Below are 19,420 nucleotides of genomic sequence, written 5' to 3'. Positions count from 1 at the left end.
TTGAAATCTCAACTTTTTATTTTTAGTTGTGTTATTCAACCCAGATTCTCACTTTAATAGAAGAAAAAAAAAAATCTGTTATTTAAATAGGACCTTTGTCTCACTCTACTTTTCTCATCTCATCTTTCGAATATATTTTCTAAACTGATAGGCATGCAAACCTGTGTCATGTACTGAGTCACGCGTTTCCCAGTGCGTGTGTGTGTGTTTGAGAGAGGAAAAAAGAGAAACTGCTTGGTGGGAGCTGCTGGAGACAGCCGGGCTCTGTCCACGCTCAGGTTTTATACTGTGTTGTAGACCGTATTTTATGGGGATATTTTGGTCTTTATTAGAGCTGTATAGCTCTGTCATTCAGTGATAGATTACTGAACATAATAGAAATCTTTATATAGACGTTAGAGCACATTTCTTAGCTACAGATGTTTCCTTCCAAGAGACATTTTCCCATCCTATAATAGGACAATCACAGAATGGTTTGGGTTGGAAGGGACCTCTAAACATCATCTCATCCAACCCCTGTCCTATGCTAAAAACAAAAGCTACTGGAATTTTGTGATAGCAGTAAATGTGTATAGTGGAAATTCTATTTAGGGATTTCTTTGTACATAACACTAGTTTATCTTTTTTTCTGTCTTTTGCTGACTGTAGCCATATGACTGTAGAATTGTAATGGGGGCATCCACAAAAAGACACTGCATTGACAAAGTGCTTCATTGGCCTTCCTTCCATAGCTATTTCCCTGGCCACCTCATCTTTGATTTCCTGTTAGCGATGACTCCTTTAGTGACCACATCATTTAGCTGTAAAAGAAAAGGAAGAATTCAGACTTAACTAGAGTTTAGATTTTGTCAGCGATCGTATCTTTTATTTTATCCCCAAACGCCAGAATTATTACTAAGACATTTCTGTTGGCTTTGGTGTCCCCAGACATAAAAATCAAGAAATGGAAACACTGAAGTATTTTTAAATTTAAAAAAAAATAAAAAAATAAAAAAATATTTTTTTAAATCCATACTCTTGGAAATACCCATATTCCTTTAAGGCCATGGTAGGATGCACTGACTCAGCCCCATTTGCTGCCTGCTGCAGAGCACCCCTCGTCCTGCCGGTTCCAGAGCTGGTCCCAGTGTGCCTGTGGTGCAGCCACTGGAGAACCGGAGAGCCAGGGCCAACCATTTCCACTTGGTAAAGTTCAGCCTGGTAATAAAACTGAAGTCAGTATTTCTATACTGTTTTTAATGTTTCTATAATGCGTTATTAATGGAAATGAGCTCCAGGAAGTTATTTATTAGTCTCAAGTCCCTCTTCTGCTCCAGGTTTTATGCAGAAGTTTTTGCCTGTGGGTTTTTCCTCCCCCAGACCTTCTCTAAACCATTTCATTCGTGCTCTCTGTTTGACCGAAGTCAATTTAGTGAAGCTAATGGAGTTACTTCTCTTCAGGTCAGTGATGATTTCACATCCTTGAGTTCCTTGCTTAATTTGCTGTGAAAATTTCTGATTCTGAACTCAGTTTTCAGAGTTCCCCCCTTTCCACAGCACAGCCCTGGGACCATGCACGGGACTCGCTGGCGGTGGCTGGACCTGGGGTTTCTCCACTTCTCTGCTCTCATCAGATTGTGTTTACTTTGCTTTGAGGGAAGTTTAGCAGCAGGCTCCACTCTAATCCTTCCTTCCAGCTGGAGCCTTCGCTTTAACGGGAAAGCAAGCAGCTCTCAGGAAAGAGTTAAGCCCAGCGAGGCTTTGGGATCCTTTGCTGGGGAGAGGGCTGCTCTTGTGTTTGTTTTGAAGCGCTGGCAGGAAAGTGGGGAGGAGAAAATTACCTAAGTGATAGTGAGGTTGCCATGAACTATATAAAACCGTGGAATCAAATCGGAGAAACTCCACCTCGCAGCCTTGAACCATAAGCACAACCCCTGAAGAGAAACCCACCCCACAACCGAGTGATCTCAAAGGCTTGAACTAAAACCAAGCTACATGAGCTCAGAGCTGCTGCAGGACTGAAAACCCAAGAGCTGTCACAACCAGATCCAGCTTTAGTGGGAGCTGCGAGCAGGAATGCTGTTCTTGGGAAGTTTAAAAATAATGAAGTGGAGGCAGCTTTTCTGGATTGCGTTCTGTGTTGTGGAGTTGTCTGGTGAGTATTGACTGCAGCAAACCGCAGGGTTACAAGCACTGAGAAACAGCAGCGTGAGACTAGTGCATGGGGCAACTTCTTTGTAACTTCTGAAAGAGCAGCTCGGGGGAATGCGTTTTCATGAGTGGTTAGCGGGGATGGTGCAGCGTCACACAGCGAACACCGCAGTGACATTTTACAGAACAGCATCAGGCATCGTGGCCAAGACATTCACAGCGATGGGCTGCAAACAGAAAACGCTGCTGGGTTGAAAAGGAGAGGACTCAGGCTATAAGAGCTCCCTGTAATATTACAAGGGGATGCAAATGCAGCATGCAAAGCTGTAGAGTGCAGCCACAGTCCAAGCCGTTTCTCAGTCTGCATTGGTGTAAATTAGCCTTACGTTTGTTTTGTGGTAGGAACGAAACATTTTCTGAAAATCAAATGACTCTCCATAAACATTAAAATCTCCTATTCCAGCTCTTCAAATATTCATCATATGAAAAAGTGAATAATAATACAGAGATTTTATCTAGGTAGTGTTTTTTAAAGGGTAATATTTTAGGGAAATATTATCATTTTTGTCCCAAACCCAACAACCATAAAGTAATAAAAAGGGACTAAAAAAAGTGAAGCAGCACTCTGAGTGCTGCATAGTGTGCTGGGACAGGAGCCAGGAACCTGTGAGTGTCTCCTCAAATGTAATTTCTCCTTACTCACACGAATGTGAGCGACTAGATCTACTGAAAGAATTTGCTGTATTTGGTTCTTCTGTTTCACAGCGCTCCTTTCATGTTCCCTTTGCTGCCAAGGTATATTGCTCACCCGAGCCATTGTGCCTGACCCTCCAGTCTATGTTAATTTTACAGGAAGGAAAAAAACAATTTTATTTGAAAGAAATAAAATTCAGGACTGTCTGGTTGGGCTGAAGCGAGCAGCAAGCGAGGGTGTAAGACAAAAGTGTTTACCTGAAATGCGAAACCTGAGTTCCTTGTAGTACAAAGTGTGATAAAATACAAGAAGTGATAAAAAGCTATGCCTTTGTAAAGACAAAACTACCCAGCAATGAGGGGTTTAATGCTGTAAAATGTCATTCCTTTTGGCGGCAGAGCCAATGCTCCACGTTTCTGCAGGATATTACAGGGCTTTATTAGCACTGGCTGGAAAGTAGTGGAGGTTTATTTCTGTCCAATGTAGCTGCTGTGCAGAGCAGAGAAGGACCAGGGAGCTCACCCCTGGGGCTCTGCGTGCTCAGCACCTCTTTGGGGAGTCCGAGTGAATTAAGCCAAGGTTTCAGCTGTGCAGCTCTCAATGGAAATCCCAGTTCTGGGGGTTTGTGCTCAGTCAGTGCTGCCAAGGGTGGGACGACCGGCCTCCACCTGCCCCCAGGACACCTTCACCTAAAGCCACGTGTTTTACAGGGGAAAAAAAAAAGGCAAAAACCCGTGCCACGCTGAGCCTGGTGCCACGCTGAGCCTGGTGCAGGTGCAAATGCCACGCGTGGACGCGGTGTGGGGAGGATGGAGGCCGGGTACCAGGTAGCTGCTAACTGCATCTGACTCCAGAGCCGCCTCGTCCAGGCTCGCGGGGAGCAGGTCGCTGATGAAACGCTCAGTTCTGGGCTTTGCCTGATCCTCTGGGCAACCGCTGAGTTGCCACGAGGGTGGGAAGGTTTACGCCCGTCGGTGGTGTGCAGCGCGGGCCGATGCGCTGGGGCTGCTCCAGGACCCTCTGCCCATGACGCTGCGAGCGGTCATGATGGCAAAATTGGGTGTTGATAAATCATGTGGAGAGCTGTCCTGTGCTCGTCTCAGAACGTATATGGGAAAGAGAGTATATATTCTATTTGTACCTAATTCAATTGGTTTTTAGAAGATCTTTTATCTTTCTTTTTTATATCTTTTTTATTCACCTCTGCCAAACGATTTTTTTTTTAAACCCCTCTTTTCTTGTCATTTTAAAGCATTCTTTCTTTCCTTCATTCCTTTCGCAAAACCTAGAAAAGTTCTAAAAATCAGGGAAGGAAAAAGGAGCTTTAAAACTCACAGCCACTTGAGTTTAATGCCCTTTAGAGGGCTGCTCATCCTAACGGCTCGAGCCAGCAGCAGCCTCAGTCCCCGGGAAGGTGCCGAGCTCCCGAGCAGCACCCAGCTGCCGGAGAGGCCCCAAGCCCAAGGGCCTTGGTCCAGCAGCTGGGGTTTGTCTCGGGGGGCTCCCCGCAGCCCCCTGCCCTGCGCGCCCTGCGTGACTGCGGCCCCACACCCATATCCTGTCTGGGAGAAGGAAAAGGGGGAGGGAAGGGATTTTTATCAGATATTTCCAGAGGGAAGAGGGCTCCACCCGCTTGAACTCCTGCCACATGGCTGAGAGCAGTAAAAGTGGAAAGGCATGAGTAATGCGGGCTGGAGCCTCGGAGGAGCTGCTGCGGGAAGCCTGGGCTGGCTGCAGCTTCAGAGCCCACTGTCCCACGGTTCCTCACCCTCCTCACCCTCCTCACCCTCCTCACCCTCCTCTCCCGCAGCCACTGGTGCCGGCTCACCTGCAGCCCTTTGCCGGAGCTCAGCCGCAGCCCTTGCAGCTTCTAGAGCACCCGCTGGACTTGGAGAAAGACTTTGTTAAACCCAGACTACCCGGGCACAGGGTTTCTGTGTCAGAGCACTGAAGTAGGCACCCAGTTAGCAAAAGGTTTACCAAAATATTTACCAAGAGATTTGTGTACCAGCATGGGAGGTGCAATCCGTGGCTGGGCGTCCCCCGCGGGCTGCACCTTCCACCTTGCAGGGGAGGGGGGGGGGTGTAGGGCAGAAACCCCCATCTTTAATTTCCTGCGGGTGCAGAGTAGGGCTCAAATTATGGAAACTTTTTGCTGGTTTCCTGAGCCTTTGCCACTTCAGAGTTTTGCCTTCTATGGTCCTGGTTTAGTGCTCAGGGATGAGTGTTGGACCAAGTCAACTACTTTAACATTTATATCGTTGCATTTTTTTATTTGATTTGATACTTCCTAAGCCCCATTATTAAAATATCTTTAAAAATCCAAGGCATTTACTTTTTAAAAGCTAGATAGGTAAATACAATAGGTACTGTGATGTACAGTTTTCTTTCACATATCTGCATGCTTTGGCTCCTGCATGTGCCAGCACTACCAGGTGAAGATTTCTGTGAGGTTAATAAATAGCTTGGCTTAAACTCTCAAACCCTTAATACTAACAAAGTGACAAAGTTTAGCAAAGCTAGTAAAAATGTATGGTGCAATAAATGACCCACTTTAGCTGAACACCATGTGGATTATCCAGCCCACATCTGGATCATTATTTATCTCATGAGTCCTAAGGTTTCAAAAAACCATGTGTTCTATAGAAGTGCCTGCATATGCTACAATAAAGGGAAGAAAAAGAAATACTATGTGACAGGTCTTCTCGCAAATTACACTGAGCAATAATCCAGGCTTCAATTTATGATATTGAGTGGTGAAAAGACTTTGATTAGTAATACCACTGGTGCTTTACAGACATCTGGAATAGTTCAAAGGTACTTGGGTGGCTGTGTCACTTGGGGAGGTCAAGTCCAGGTGCTACATTGTTCTAGTGATGTCAAGTTTCCTGCTAGTGTTCATGCAAACACAAAGCTGTATGCAAAGCGTGGATTTAACTTTGTGCTACTCATTATTCTGGGCATGCAGTCATGCCTCCTGCTTTTGATTTGTTAAAATTCATCAGAAAAACTTGGTGATTTAACCAGTTGGAACTGAATTGTCTTGGAGAGAAGAAACTTCTCCCTTAAATAAAAGCCATGCCAGAACTTAAATCCCAGCTCCAGACACCTGCGCCGAGCCCTCGGCAGGGCCCCCACCTCCCCCCGTGCTCCCGCGCCCAGAGCAGCTGCAGCCCGGCCGGGATGGGATGGGATGGGATGGGATGGGATGGGATGGGATGGGATGGGATGGGGAGGGACAGATGGGATGAGATGGGATGGGATGGGATGGGATGGGATGGGATGGGATGGGATGGGATGGGATGGGATGGGATGGGGAGGGACAGATGGGATGAGATGGGATGGGATGGAGTGGGATGGGATGGGATGGGATGGGATGGGATGGGATGGGATGGGATGGGATGGAGTGGGATGGGATGGGATGGAGTGGGACAGATGGGATGAGATGGGATGGGATGGGATGGGATGGGATGGGATGGGATGGGATGGGATGGGATGGGATGGGATGGGATGCACCAGCACCGTCAGTCCCATGGGGCCGGGCTGGGGTACACTCCCCTCTCAGCACCCGCCGATACAACCACCCACCGGCTGCAGGAACAGCCGAGCAGCTCTGCCAGCTGCCACCCACCGCCAAAATAAACTCCAGTGCTCTCGGTCTTTGCTTTTCATAAACCATCCAGGTTCTCTGGACCTGATCCAGCAAAATACTGACATTCCAACATAGAGAAATTCCTGCCAGGGCAATACTGAGGTGCACGATACTGCCGTGCACACACATAAACCCACGTTTAACTGGCAGCGGTTGCTGCCCTGGTGCCGGCGCCGGGCGGCTGATCGGGACCTGTCCGTGCTGCTCCATCTCGAAGGGTTGTTTGGAAGGATGAAGTAACTTTTCTTGGAGCTCAGGCTCCCTTGGGCAGAAATATAAATGAAACAACGTATTTTGTATGATTTTTCTCTTTAGTATCGATAAGAATCTTAAGCAGCAACAGCCCTGGAGTAGAGACTGAAGCTGTTTGTTAAAAGTGAAAATAGATCTTAAGAATAGAAAAGGTTAAGAAATGGGAAGAAATGCATTTTCACTGACTCATATAGTTCATTTCAGAAGGAAAAGCTGGAAGTGTCATCTTTATAACATACCAGGAAGCAATATATAAACTTTAAGTTAGAACAGCAAACCATTCTCCAAACACTCAGTTTTACCTCCAAAGATGTTTTTGCTCATGAGTCAGAGCTGATCCCAAGCCAGTGGGAATGTTTCTATTTACTTTGAAATTGTGCCTGCAACTGCAAATCCAACTTATTTTTCCTGAGACGCACAAGTGATCTCTTCCAAGGCCTGAGTCTTTCCTCCAAGGATTATAAACCCAAACTACTATGAAATCCAGCTTTGTGCAGAGCTTTGTGCATCCCTCAGTAAGGCCAAGGATGGGGCAGGGTGAGGGCAGAAATGAGCCTGATGTCCTCCAGCGCTGTTCCAGGAGCCCCAGAGCTTCTACAGGGCCTGCACCAAAAAATGATACTTGCCCAGCTGAAATGGTTCGTCTCTGAGCTTTTCCCCTATGAGCTCTAAGGCAGCCTGCCATTTTGGGGTAAGAAAGTGAATTTGTGAAAGCAGATGATGCTTCACTGCCCTGCCCACAGGGACCCTCAGGGGCAGGCAGGGGCTCAGGGCTGGGATGGGGGGACAGTAGCCCCTAACACCTTCCTCTGCCCCCAGGCAACACTTCTGGGAGCCCAACAAACAACCCCACACCGACAGCCATGGCCACGGGAACAAAAGACACCAGCAGCACGGGAGCCCCTGGAACCCCCGGAACCCCCGGAACCCCCAGCAGCACCAAGCTGACACCAGAGACAACTGGTAATTGCTGCCCTCGCTCCCCCCGTGATTCCTGGTAGCATTTTCATTAATAATCAGATTTATTAGGCTTGCCCTAAGAAACTGCACGGTTGGTGCATGGTTGTGCTCTCAAAAAAGAGCCTGATAGTATGGTCAAAAGCTTTAATCCTGTCAAAAAAATTCCACCTAGGGAAAACTAACACTGTTCTCTTCAGGACGGGCAGCTTAGACCCATCCTTTTCAAAACAGCCAAGAGATGAAGGGACAAAATGCTCATTAATCTTTTATCTCAACATACCTATTCTTTGCTCAGCAAATGGCAGCTGTAAGAGATCTGCCAGCCTTTCCGGTAAGAAGCCAAGGCTCTGAAGGGCTTTGAAGCAGGGACCCTTGCACAGATGTACGGTGCCTTTCTCTTATGCTGTTTGAAATCAATACATCTTGTTGAAGACTCTGGGTCAAGGGGGAGACAAGGGCGATGCAAGGGAAGTTGGGCAATGGCATCCTTGCTGTGGTGCAGCGTATGCCCAGGAAATTAGCCCATTGTAAACAGATTATGAAGCGCATGTAACAATTAGGTAACTGAAGCAAGTCTAATGCGCGTTTCTTATACAGCCACTAACACGTTCTGGTACTGCTGGCTATGACAAATCAATATTGTACTTCAGTCATTGCAATGCCACGCACTGATTTTAGGGGACGTAAGCTTTCTCATGTATCCTTTTCACTGCATTTCTTCAAAACCGAAGATGTGGCCGGGTCCCTGGCAACCAACCCCACCTCCTCGGGGCTCAGCAGTGAGCAGACGAGTCCGCATCCCAGCCAAGCCCCCACGCAGCCACTGGGCACTCCCTCGGAACCAAATCACACGAGCCAAGGGGTCCCCACAACCGAGAGCCCAGCAACACGACCCAGCACGATGGCAGAAACCCTGGGGTCCACGCCAGCTCTGACGAGCTCTCCTGCCACCTCGGGGCATCCTCCCATCTCGGCTGCCACCACGCCACTGCAGAGAGTCAGGGACAGCCCGAAGGTGAGGATGCAGCTGGGCGCCGCAGGCTGTGGGACCACGAGGAGGCTGGGCCTGTCTCACAACGCCCCGACAGTTCACTGATACCACCACCCTGTTTTTTCCTTTCCAGAACATCACATGCCACAATGTCAAAGAAGTGAGTGACACCGGAGCCATCTGCTTGCAGCTCAACGAGTCCTACACTTGCGTGAGTTGCAGCCCTGGGCGGCCATGTGTCTCTAATGGGGGGACGTGCAGGAGGAGGGGGGGGCTACAAGAAAAGAGCTCAGGGCAGGTTCCTACAGTGCTCTCAGACTTGCAGGGATGGGGTCACCCACCATACCTGGGGGGTTGGTTTGGGGCGGGGAGCTCACACCATAGGCCAGAGCATCTGAGCTGTGCAAACGGATGGAGATGGGGATGATCATAGCAGTCACAGGAAAATCCCAAAGAGATGATCACGGCGGTCCCAGGAGGATCCCAGAGGGATGATCACAGTGATCCCAGGGGAAATGCAACCTCCTGGTTGCATAAAACCTCCTTTTCCATGATTAAGCTCTGAGGTCAGTTTAGCTTCTAAAGGATCTCCCACCATGTTTAACGGGAAATTGCCTTTGTTCTTCTTCTTCCTCTTCCCTGTTGGGAATGCAAATGCCTTTTTTTGTCTTGCCAACTGCCCTAGGAAAGAAATCAGTGCATCTGAAGGAGCACGGGTGGTTGATCAGTGTCCCCATCTGCACCGACTCCTAAGGGAATCCCAGGCTCTCTGTAACTGCCCTTGGCCTTGTGCACCAAAAATGAAGAATTTATAAAAGCCCAAGAGGGTCTGGCTGAGACACTATTGTGGGTGGGAGGAAAGAAACCTTTCACACCAGGGGCACAACCTGCAACAGAGGGCAGATGGTGCTGGATCTTGTGGGACAGCAGGCTTGGCAATGCCCTGGGTATAAAAGGACAGTGATTAATTTTACTTCTGCTGGTCAGCCAGCCACTTAGGATGAGGGAATTCTTATTTGGCTTTTCTCTGCAAATCGGGGATTAAATGGCACTTAGACTTGCTCCTGTTTACGGGGGCTGCACTTTAGCAAGAATTCACCTGGAAGCTCCTGCGGGAGCGAGGCATCTTGATCCCAGATGCCAGCTAGTGGGCAATGGCACTGCCTGGGCATGAGGCTTATGCACATTATGCGTGCATTACATACCTGCATACACATCAATGGACACATCTACACCATACAGAACATCCTATGGGCTCGTAGCTCATTGCACATACTCTTGACCCTCCCTCCATGTGAAACGAGTCAAACTGCCCCACTTCCAGCCGTGCTTTTCTGGGAGCTCTCACCCCACAGCAGACCCTCCACCTCAGCAATCATTGAGAGGGAAAATCCAGCTCAGGCTCAGCAGCTGCTGAACCTGGGAACCAGATAAGAGCGTCTGCGAGGAGAGCAGATAGGAGGGACCGTGCCGTGTCTCTCTTTCCTCCTGGCCTTTCCCAAAGCAAATGAGCAATAAGCTGGCACCCAGCGCTGCTAATTGCAAAGGGAAACTCTGACACTCCGATGAGTTCTTTCCACAGCAGAGAAAGGAAAATACACACTTGGGTCTCTTGTTCCATCTTGGCCTTTCTCACCCCAAGCCAAGCTCTATAGAAACAGCTGAAAATGATTTGTTTGTTATTCTCCCATGGACAAGTTTCTGCATTTTTGTATGCTAAGAGTATGTGGCAATCTGAGCACAATACTGAGGCAATTCTAAGGCAAAGAGAGGAAGGCACTGAGCTGCCCAGCTCTGCACAGTGCTGCAAGACAAGAGGGTTTTCTCCTCTTTCGCAGCCCCACGTCGGTGGGTACCTCCCGGGGAGTGAGTGGCGGGTAGGGGCAGGATGGGGGATTCAGCTCGAGCCGGTCTCTGTCGCGAGCGGGTGGGCACAGCCACCGCTCAGATGATGTCCCCAGCTGGGAGGATGTTAGGGAAGCTGATAACGTCTTTTAGCAACTGTGGGCTCTGTCTTCAAGCCTGGTGGTGGCTGAAAATAGACCCAAGGAGAAAGCCTATCCTGTCTGATACAGAAATTGGCCCGCAGAAGGGAAAGGCTGCAGCTCCTCACTCCTCTTCCTCTTCCACCCAAGAGTCGCTTCAGCTCTAAAATGTGAGAAATTTGTATTTTTTTGCCTAGCCTTTGATCAGCAACCTAGCAAAAACACTGAAGACATTTCCTAAACAGGAAGGCTCAATGCTTCTTTGTTATTTCCCTCCTTTCCCAGCCCCTGCCTGGGACTCTGAAACAATAGGGTTCTTCAGGCGGCTGTTTCAGTCCAAAAGTTAGAGAGACTTGCCATACAATTCAGATCCTAAATTTAGCTTCGTTTAAATGACATTTGCAAGAGTTGCGAATAACTTCTTCATTTCATTTATTCTCATTAAGTTAAGAAATAAGCCTCTCCGTTTTCTAGGTGCTGGTATTGGGGCTCAAAGCAGCGGTGAAGTGGGAGGTGAAGGTCTGACACCCAGCCCAGAGCTGTTTGTCACTTCTTGTTGCTTCTGCTCAGTTTGCACAGCACAGATAAGCCACCAACACACAAAGGGTGAATGCACAACACTACCAGTAGTATCATCAGTATAGCTGAGACAGAGAATTACTTGGTTTGGTTGATTCAATACCTGTTTTTTTTAAATGTTGCAGAAACATTTTTTAGAGATGAAGGGATCAGACTTATGGAGCGCAATATGTGAAAACAGCACCCGTCGTGTTCCTTCCCCCTGCCAGATTAAACTGGCCAAGTCTGAGGTGGACCGTGACTGTCTGCTCCTCATCCTCGTCGGTGAGAGAGGTCAGTTGAGCTAATTCCTTTGGCTGTCATTGATAATGACCTCGATGTGGGCTATGGGAGAGGGGACTGTTTGTGGGGAGAGGCTGTGGGACACAAATCCTCAGTTACAGCCTGTGAGGACACTTCTCTCTGCAACTCCTGCTCTTTCTTCTGGGGTCTTGCTAGATCCACAGAGCCACGGCATTGCCTCCAGAGCAGCGAAGGGGCTCACAGCTCCTCCTTCTTCAGCAGTAGCCAGGCTCTTTCATGCTGACATTAGCTGCAGTGTGACCTTCTATGTAATGTGCCTCTCCTGTTTTAAACCCTGCAGATCCTGCTGCAGATATGCTCCAGGAGTCTCACTGGGAAAAGGTAAATTCCTTAAGAAAATTCAGCTGGAAAAAATGGATGGCCTGAGTGGCTGGAGAAAGGAGATTTTTAGACAGTCAGTTGAGGCTGGGGCAGACTGAACCTGCCTCCATCTCGGAGGGGCTTGTTGAGCGTTGGCACGTGAGATGGTTGGAGCCAACCGCCAGTGATGCAGCGAGGCAGTGGTGCACAGTAAGAGAACTAACACAACCACGGAAGGCAGAAATGCTTGAAATAGTTACTGTAAAATTCTGTAGTATTTTCTTTAAAAAGGCCTAGATCCCAACAATAACTCTTAGGATGTAATTGGCACTCTGCTTCTTCAAAGTACCACACTGACTTTAATTAATTCCTCCTCTCAACACTCCAGTGAGGCTGCCATCAGCTTGTAGGTGCCCGTACACAGAGCTGCAACAGCAGCGCACAGAGACGTTCCAGCCGTGCAGATGCACGCTCTAAAGCTCAGGGCCTGAGCTCTCTGCTCCAAGGAAGAACATTTCCCTGTGCACAGAATCCTACCTAGGATGGGACTGAGACCATGAGGATGTGAGAGCTCACAGGGCAAGTGTAAAGCTCAGGAGCTTGGGTAGCAAAGCCCAGCTTTGTTTACGTGCAGTTTAACAAGGAGGTGAAGAGCAGCATTGTTTTAAGCCTGGTGCTTGTTCAGCAGATGCACATGTTTCCTGTTTGTCAGACTCCCGGCTCTCTTTGGTGTTTTTTCCAGTTTGGAATAAAATCCGTTAAATGGGGGAGCGTGAGGAGCCACCAGGACTTTTCTCAGAAGACCCTGATCGCCTTGGTCACATCTGGACTCATGCTGGCGTTCCTGGGCTTGGCTGGCTACTTCCTGATGAAGCGGCGGAGCTGGAGCCCGGCGGGAGAGAGGCTGGTTAGTGCTTATAGATGGCAGAAGAGCAGCTAGAGAGGAGCCGGGGGGTGCCCGGGGCGGGGAGAGGAGGGGGCTGCTCTGTGCCCTGTGCTCCGTGCCCTCAGCCTGTCCCCAGGTCGACGTGACAGCTCGGCTGGCACACGGGGCGTTGTGACCCGGGACTGGGCCAGCCCGGGCAAGGCGAAGGGCAGGAGCAGGGAGGCCAGATCGTACAGGATGAAGGGAAACCTCTCCTCGTGCCTTCTAAAATTAACTGTTAGCTAATCACTTCTGTGGGAAATCCGCCCCCTCCTCACTTGTATTTCTAGGTCTAATACTTCCTTTTGCTCAGCAGTAAGAACTCATCCAGCAAGACCCCTCCAGAGACACCAAAACCTTATGAATTTGTCATTAAAATGACACACTTTAACTTTCCATTCGCTGAGTTTGAGTTATATGTCTGTCTTGTACCGATGCTGTAATAAAGGCTATTTCTCCCCTCACTTAACAAGTGATGGTAATAAAATATATCAAGAAAGAAAAAGAAAATTTCCTATTTCCATTTTCCCCTTTCCAGGCAGGCTGAACACTGAGGACTCTTCCCTACCAGTGACTTTCAGGGACATGAGCCCTCTGTAAAGTGAGGACAGGCCACGCTTTTCCCCCATCACTGCTCGTGGGCAAGTGAACAGTTGTGTCCCAGGAAGCCATTAGGTTATTTCATTGCCAAAAGGATCCTCTCGAAACGTGCCGATGGGAAGGCAAGTGCATGTGTCAGAGGCAGGGACATTGCAGCTTGGGCTCTCGAGCCTGCTGCCTCCAGGTACCATCTCCTGAATGCTGGCAGCAAGTGAAAGGGCAATGAAAAGTGTGGCTGGGAGCTGCCCATGTAAATGCGTGGCAGTGTCAATCCAGTTTCTGGGTGAGAGGTATCCAGCACCCCCACCTCGCTGCCATGGCCAAGGGTGTCAGCAAAGGGGCTGAGCGAGACCACGGGGTGGGAGGGAAGCCCGGCAGCCTGCTGTGTGTGCTGGGTGCTGCTGAGCAAACAAGGAGCGGGGCCACCTGCTACCAGCTGGCAATTGCCAGTCGTGGCCAAGGACCCCCAGCACCCATTGTGTTGCTGTCAGACCTGCCACACGTGGGGAGTTATGGGCGGGGGGGGACGGAGGCAGCTCTGCTATTGCTCTGGGTCCTCCAGCAATAGCCCTAACAAGCCCCGCAGCGTGTCTTTGTACTTGCTGGAGTGCAGTCCTGCACTTCTGCTAGCACCTTGCTGCGAGCTGTATATATATTTACAGGCTGCAAGAAAGAAGGACGGGGAAAGAAAAAGAGGCAATTTCCAGAGCTTTCATTCAGTGGTGCTTCTTACTTGGCCAAAATGGAAAGCAGAGGTGGTCTGTCATGGGGTAGCTTTGCAAACCCAAGGCTGGGTCAGCTCCAAAACCTGGTTATAAGAAAACAACAAAACCTGACGGCTTCTCTTTTCAGGTCCAGGAAAAAAAAAAATGCAGTTCCTGTCTGGTTTTCTTGCTTCGTCTTGCCACGGCATGGTTCAGGGCCTGTCGCCCTTCTCATCAGCGAGAGCAGGTTCCCATGCCTGCCGTTGTTTGTACCTCCTGTCCAGGAAGCGCAGGCAGCCAGCCAAGCCACTGCCTGCAATCAAAGCCGGCTGCTGTCAGCCCTTTCCCTTCCCTAACTCTGCCTTTGTTATTTATGTACCTGCTTAGGCTGAAGATCCATATTACACGGAAAATGGTAGCCAGAGAAACACGATGTTGATGATGTCCCCCCAAGAGCAACCTGAGCTGCAGGAGAAGCCAAACCTCAACGGTGGGACTCAGGAGAACGGGACTGGCCAAGCATCCTCCAAAAACAGCCACTCAGCCAGGCAGCACAGCCCCGCCGACACCGAGATGTGAACCAGCGGAGAAGGGCATCCTTAGCGTGAACTACGGGGAGCAGAGAGACAAGGGAGGGCAAGAGTTTTCTATGGACAGCTAGGGAATTGCAGACCTTTTTTTATTATTATTATTATTTCTGTGATGAACTTCAAAAATCAGCCTAAAGCACATTAAGCACCAGATCTGACAAAGACCTGCTTCTCTGCCTCCTCCTGCTTCTCCCACTGACCACACAAGACACTTTTTCGCAGCTGTTCTCTGCTTTTGTTGTTAGAAGAACATAATGAGAAACGCAAGTGCCCTTAGCCCTGAACAGCTTTTAAGCAGAGGCAGACTGAAGCTACAGAAGCCCTGAGCCAGACTCCAAACAGCCAGAATTTTTGGTGGCAGTGTGTTAGGCTGATTGAAATAGTTAAATTGGGATTTCAGTGACAAAAACCTCTCAGGTTTCAGATAATTTTGGTTAACAGAGTTGTTTTTTATCTCATCTTCATGTTTAAGTGCAGGATCTCTTCCTCTTTTAAGATCACCAGGCATTTAATCCTCCTCCTTGTGCTTTAGGTCTTTATTATTTCCTACTCCAGCAGAATTTGCTGAAGCTCTGTGTAAAATTTTCCACACAGAATTGAAGGCTGAAATGTGAATAGACCTCAAACTTGTTTCTTTTTTCAATCCTACTAGTACACAGGTAGTCGTTTTAGAGTAAAAATCCTCCCCAGTCTCTTCACGTCAGGGACTGGAGATGGTGTTTGACAAGGCAGAGCCAGTAGTCAATCACCTGAGTGAGATGGAGAATGTTTGATGTGGTTGTAGACGGCTTTGCAGAGGGCTGGGGTTGGCAGTGCCCCCCCCCTCCTCCTGACACGTGGGGGCTAGTGCTTAGGGTAGGACTGTGGGGGTAAAAGATGCCAAAGGGCTCCCAGTGGGATGAATGCTAGACAGAAACCTGGCTCTGCTACAGGTGTTTCTCCCTCTGCATGAACAAAATAAGTATTTTTTGGCTTTGGCCAGCACCAAAATCCCAACAGCAGGAGCAGGTCCCACCTAGCTCTGCACTGATCCTGCTCCTGAGGCGAGTGGTGCTGCAAGCTGCATCGCTGAGGTCGAGCTACAGGCAGCTCGGTGAGAGCCGGGGCCCAGGGGCAGGTTTGTGCTCCGTCCTGAGCAAGTGCAGCTCATTTTTTGGGAGCCAAAGCTCTTGTCGTGCAAGGCCGGTGTTGATGGTGCGAGACCACGAGACCGACACTGGTCAGACCACAACCTCTGCTGGCACCAGCAGTGACCTCCACACCCGAAATAAGGGCAAAAATGGCCCTTGAAGCTGATGTACCCTCTCACTGGTGAATTTACTGCAACCTTTTGTCAGTGCTGAACACCTGAGGGGAAGGCTTTTTTTTTTTTTTGGTACAGTGCTTAAAGGAATGACAGCAACATCTGTCATCACCTGGGGCTGTTTTCATGGGTGCAAGAGTCATTTAACCACAGTTTAAAATATTGCAGGTTTTGTTTGTTTTGGTGTGAATCGCTTCTCCCAAATCTCATTGTAAATAATCCCAGTTGAAAAAAAATGGAGTATTAAAAATCAGCTTCTCCGTTGTGTCCTTGGAACAACAGCGTGTTTATCCCGCCGGGATGCCTGGCTCTGGCTGCGCCGTGTGCCAGCGCGAGGAGAGGACAACGCCTCGTGGAGAGGTTGCTTCCCAGCAGAAACACTGTGACTAAAGGCTGTGGCTTGTTCCGTGCACATTTTCCCTGTCTTTCAACAAACGCGTTCGCAGGACAAGTGACGTACAGCACACTGTTAAACCCCCTTTGTTTGGTTTGCTGATGTCTAAGAGGCCCAGCTAATTCCTGGATAAATAAATGAGACTCCAGGCTCAGGGAGTGATCCGCAGGGCTGGGGTCTGACCTGAGAGCAGGGAGGGGAGGGTGTGCATGCACGCGTGTGTGTGTGTGTGAAGATGAAGATGATGAAGGCTTCATCACTCTGTGCACTGTGCAATAACCAGCAACGGTTGCTGCCTCAAAGAACTTGCAGGGCGATGCATGGTGGTCCTTTAGTGCCTGTTCTTGTGAAGGTGCTGGAGCTTCACAGAAATCAGGAGCTTTGGGGCTGGGGATCTTTACTGACTCGGCCCCCCCCCTCTCTGGGATGCCCGACCCTTCCTAGTGCTTGTTTCCTGGACAGAGGCTTCTTGGGGGGTACTGAATACAGCTGGAAATCACCACTGCCAGTTTTGTTGGAGTTTGGGGTAATCTGACCTCCGAAAGACTGGCTGCAGGGGGAACAGATGCAGGAAAACGAAAGTACTTTCTCTCCCAAGAGAGCTGCTGCGGGTGCATGGGAAGCTCTCCCGAAGGCTTGATTTGCACTGTGGGTTAGGATAGGAAACCAGGGTTGGCGCTTTTTTTTTTTTTGGCAGTTGTTTATCTAATCAGCACCACTCGATGCATCAAAAGTAAGAGATCTAATCAAACGTCAGGTGCATTTTTCACAGCTCAGGGTATGTCCTACAGCCAAGCAGAAACAATAAAGTTACAGTCAACTGCTTTGGCAAAACAAAAGCTTTCTCTAAAACATCCAGATTGAGGGAAATGCCGAGAGCGGCGGTGGCCGAGCGGGGACGGTGCCGAGCCAGCGGAAAAGGCTGCTCTTCCAGCTCAGGAAGTTTTTTGCCTGTGTGTAAACACAGGCAGGCTCAGCTCTGGCCCAGCTGAAAAGGTTATTATTATTATTCCTTCCTTATCAAACTCCTTGCATTCCTTCCTTGCCGTCCCCACCGTCTGCCAGGCAGCCTCCTCCTCTCGCCATCCCGTGCTGCCTGTGGGCTCACAGCTGCTTTTGGGCCACTTTTGGAGGCTTTTGGGGGGCTAAATCCATTTCAGCTTCCAATAGTGACCTGCTTTCCCATAAACATAGTTCAAGGTTGATGCAAGTGCTCTTGCCTGATTCATGATCTCATCTCCTGTCCATATATAGTGTATATATAGTCTGTTTAGCTCGTGGGGACCCTTCTATCAGCATGACTTGCCCTGATGAAAATAATCATCATGAAAGCATCCTCTGGGGAAGAATGGTAACAAATACATACACAAGGCTGAATATAAATTTGACACAGCCATTAATGGCGCGCCCACGGCCCAGCCTGAAAGAGAAGCAGGAGCTCTGACACCCATCCAAGCAGCCCCTGAATCCTTCTGCAGGCTGACATCACAGACTTTTTCAGAAATGAAGGAATACCTTCCTATCTGAACTGCCATCAAATGCTACTGTGAAGGTGGCTTGCTCTGTGCATTGTTGAAGCCAATCAAATTTATCAGAGCAAACTAGTTTTAATTAAGTCTTATTAACTATGTCCCTCAGTGGATTTCCCATCCCTCTCATAATAAAAACAGCACAGCCTTTCCAGGTGAGAAAACTCCTGTCCTGCAATATCACAAGCCCCTCACAGCAAAACAGCACGTCCCAGGTCAGAGCAAAGTAGCTCCTTTCTCTGTTTGCTGGTTGCTAATTTCTTTTTCATTGATTTAGCACTGGGAAAAGCCGCCCCGATGCCTGAGACCCCTCAGCAGCAGGACCAGCCTGGCACAAGCAGCAAAACACCCAATTCCAACTTGTGGCCCTTCGAAGTTCCCAGCATTTTGCTTTGTGCTGAGCCTTGGAGACCCCCAGAAAAAGATGAGCTCCCCTGGTGCTCTCCGTGCTCCAGATCTGCCGGGACAGATTTACTGGAGCATTGTGCTAAAATTTTGGTTTAAGGGTAGATACCTTGCATGCCTTGTCGCGCTGTGAAATATTTACCCCCTATGAAATTTTGTTTAGCTTAGAGGCTACAGAAATACTATTTCTTTCCAATTATAGCAGATAAGTGCTCATCTCTGCAGCCCCAGCTGTGGCCCAGCTAAGCGGGAGCTCGGTGCCCACCGGCCGCTGCAGGGAAGTGGAGAAGGGTCACGGTCTCAGACTTAAACGCACCAAGGTTTCTGCATGACTTTGAAACCGCAGCAGAAATAGTCTAGGGTATATTATATATAACAATGCTGCTATCTGCTGGCTGTGCTCTGCTAAAACAGGTAATGCTTTGCTCTGGAGGACAGCTGGTACTCGGGTAACAGTCCCCACTCAGAGGCAGCGCCTGAAGAAGAGTCCGGCTCCACCACAGCCCCCTGCTGCGCCCCGGGTGCTGGTAACACCAACCAGAGGCTAACGTATTAACATCCGAAAATTATGGAAGGAGTAATACATACAGTGGGCTTTGAAGCTCATGTTCTAGGAACTGGGAACATCTAAAATGAAATTTCTAAAATGAATTTCCCATCAATCCACTTCCCATCTGCTTGTTCGATGCCTGATCCTGCAAAACTCGTGTGGGAGTTCTACAATATTTGCTGCACCATCTGCTGCAAGGCCACGCAGGCTTTTCCATCCAAGCGCAGGGAACGCAGACACACAGGCAGGCTCTGAAAACGTCCTGCGTTACGCTTCAGGTGGCTGATGGCAAAGAAGCTGGCGGAGCAGCGCCGGCGGAGCCAGGGCACATCCCTGCGGCCGCAGCCTGGGCGCTGGCCATGCCCTTGGCTTCCTCCAGCCAGTCCCGAGGAGTTCGAGTGTTGTACCAGTTTTGAGTCAGCCAAAAGCTCAGTCATCATCAGGTGGCCGTGACGACATTTCCCAGCGTTGGTAAAGGATGATGTTCAAGCTCATTTCCTTTTCTAACCATAGAAAAGAAATCGGCATCCTGTGATGCCCGTGTGTATAATTGTCTGCACCAATGTGATATTTC

At 49.1% G+C, this 19,420-nt stretch overlaps 1 protein-coding gene across 1 annotated transcript; it reads left to right on the top strand.

Annotated features, from left to right (window-relative positions):
* The first annotated feature begins 1,767 nt into the window (after positions 1-1,767).
* CD34 (CD34 molecule) lies at positions 1,768-16,233 on the top strand. The gene is made up of 8 exons (XM_074893822.1): positions 1,768-2,134; positions 7,548-7,691; positions 8,420-8,703; positions 8,813-8,890; positions 11,369-11,516; positions 11,827-11,867; positions 12,589-12,753; positions 14,463-16,233. The coding sequence occupies exons 1-8, from the start codon at positions 2,056-2,058 to the stop codon at positions 14,652-14,654; spliced, it is 1,131 nt and encodes a 376-aa protein (XP_074749923.1). The 5' UTR covers positions 1,768-2,055; the 3' UTR covers positions 14,655-16,233.
* Positions 16,234-19,420: the final 3,187 nt, after the last annotated feature.

The sequence above is a fragment of the Strix uralensis genome, chromosome 24 (genome assembly GCF_047716275.1).
Source record: "Strix uralensis isolate ZFMK-TIS-50842 chromosome 24, bStrUra1, whole genome shotgun sequence".
Lineage (NCBI taxonomy): Eukaryota > Metazoa > Chordata > Aves > Strigiformes > Strigidae > Strix > Strix uralensis.
Note: the sequence above shows the minus strand (reverse complement) of the source record. Positions and strands in the feature narration are given on the sequence as shown.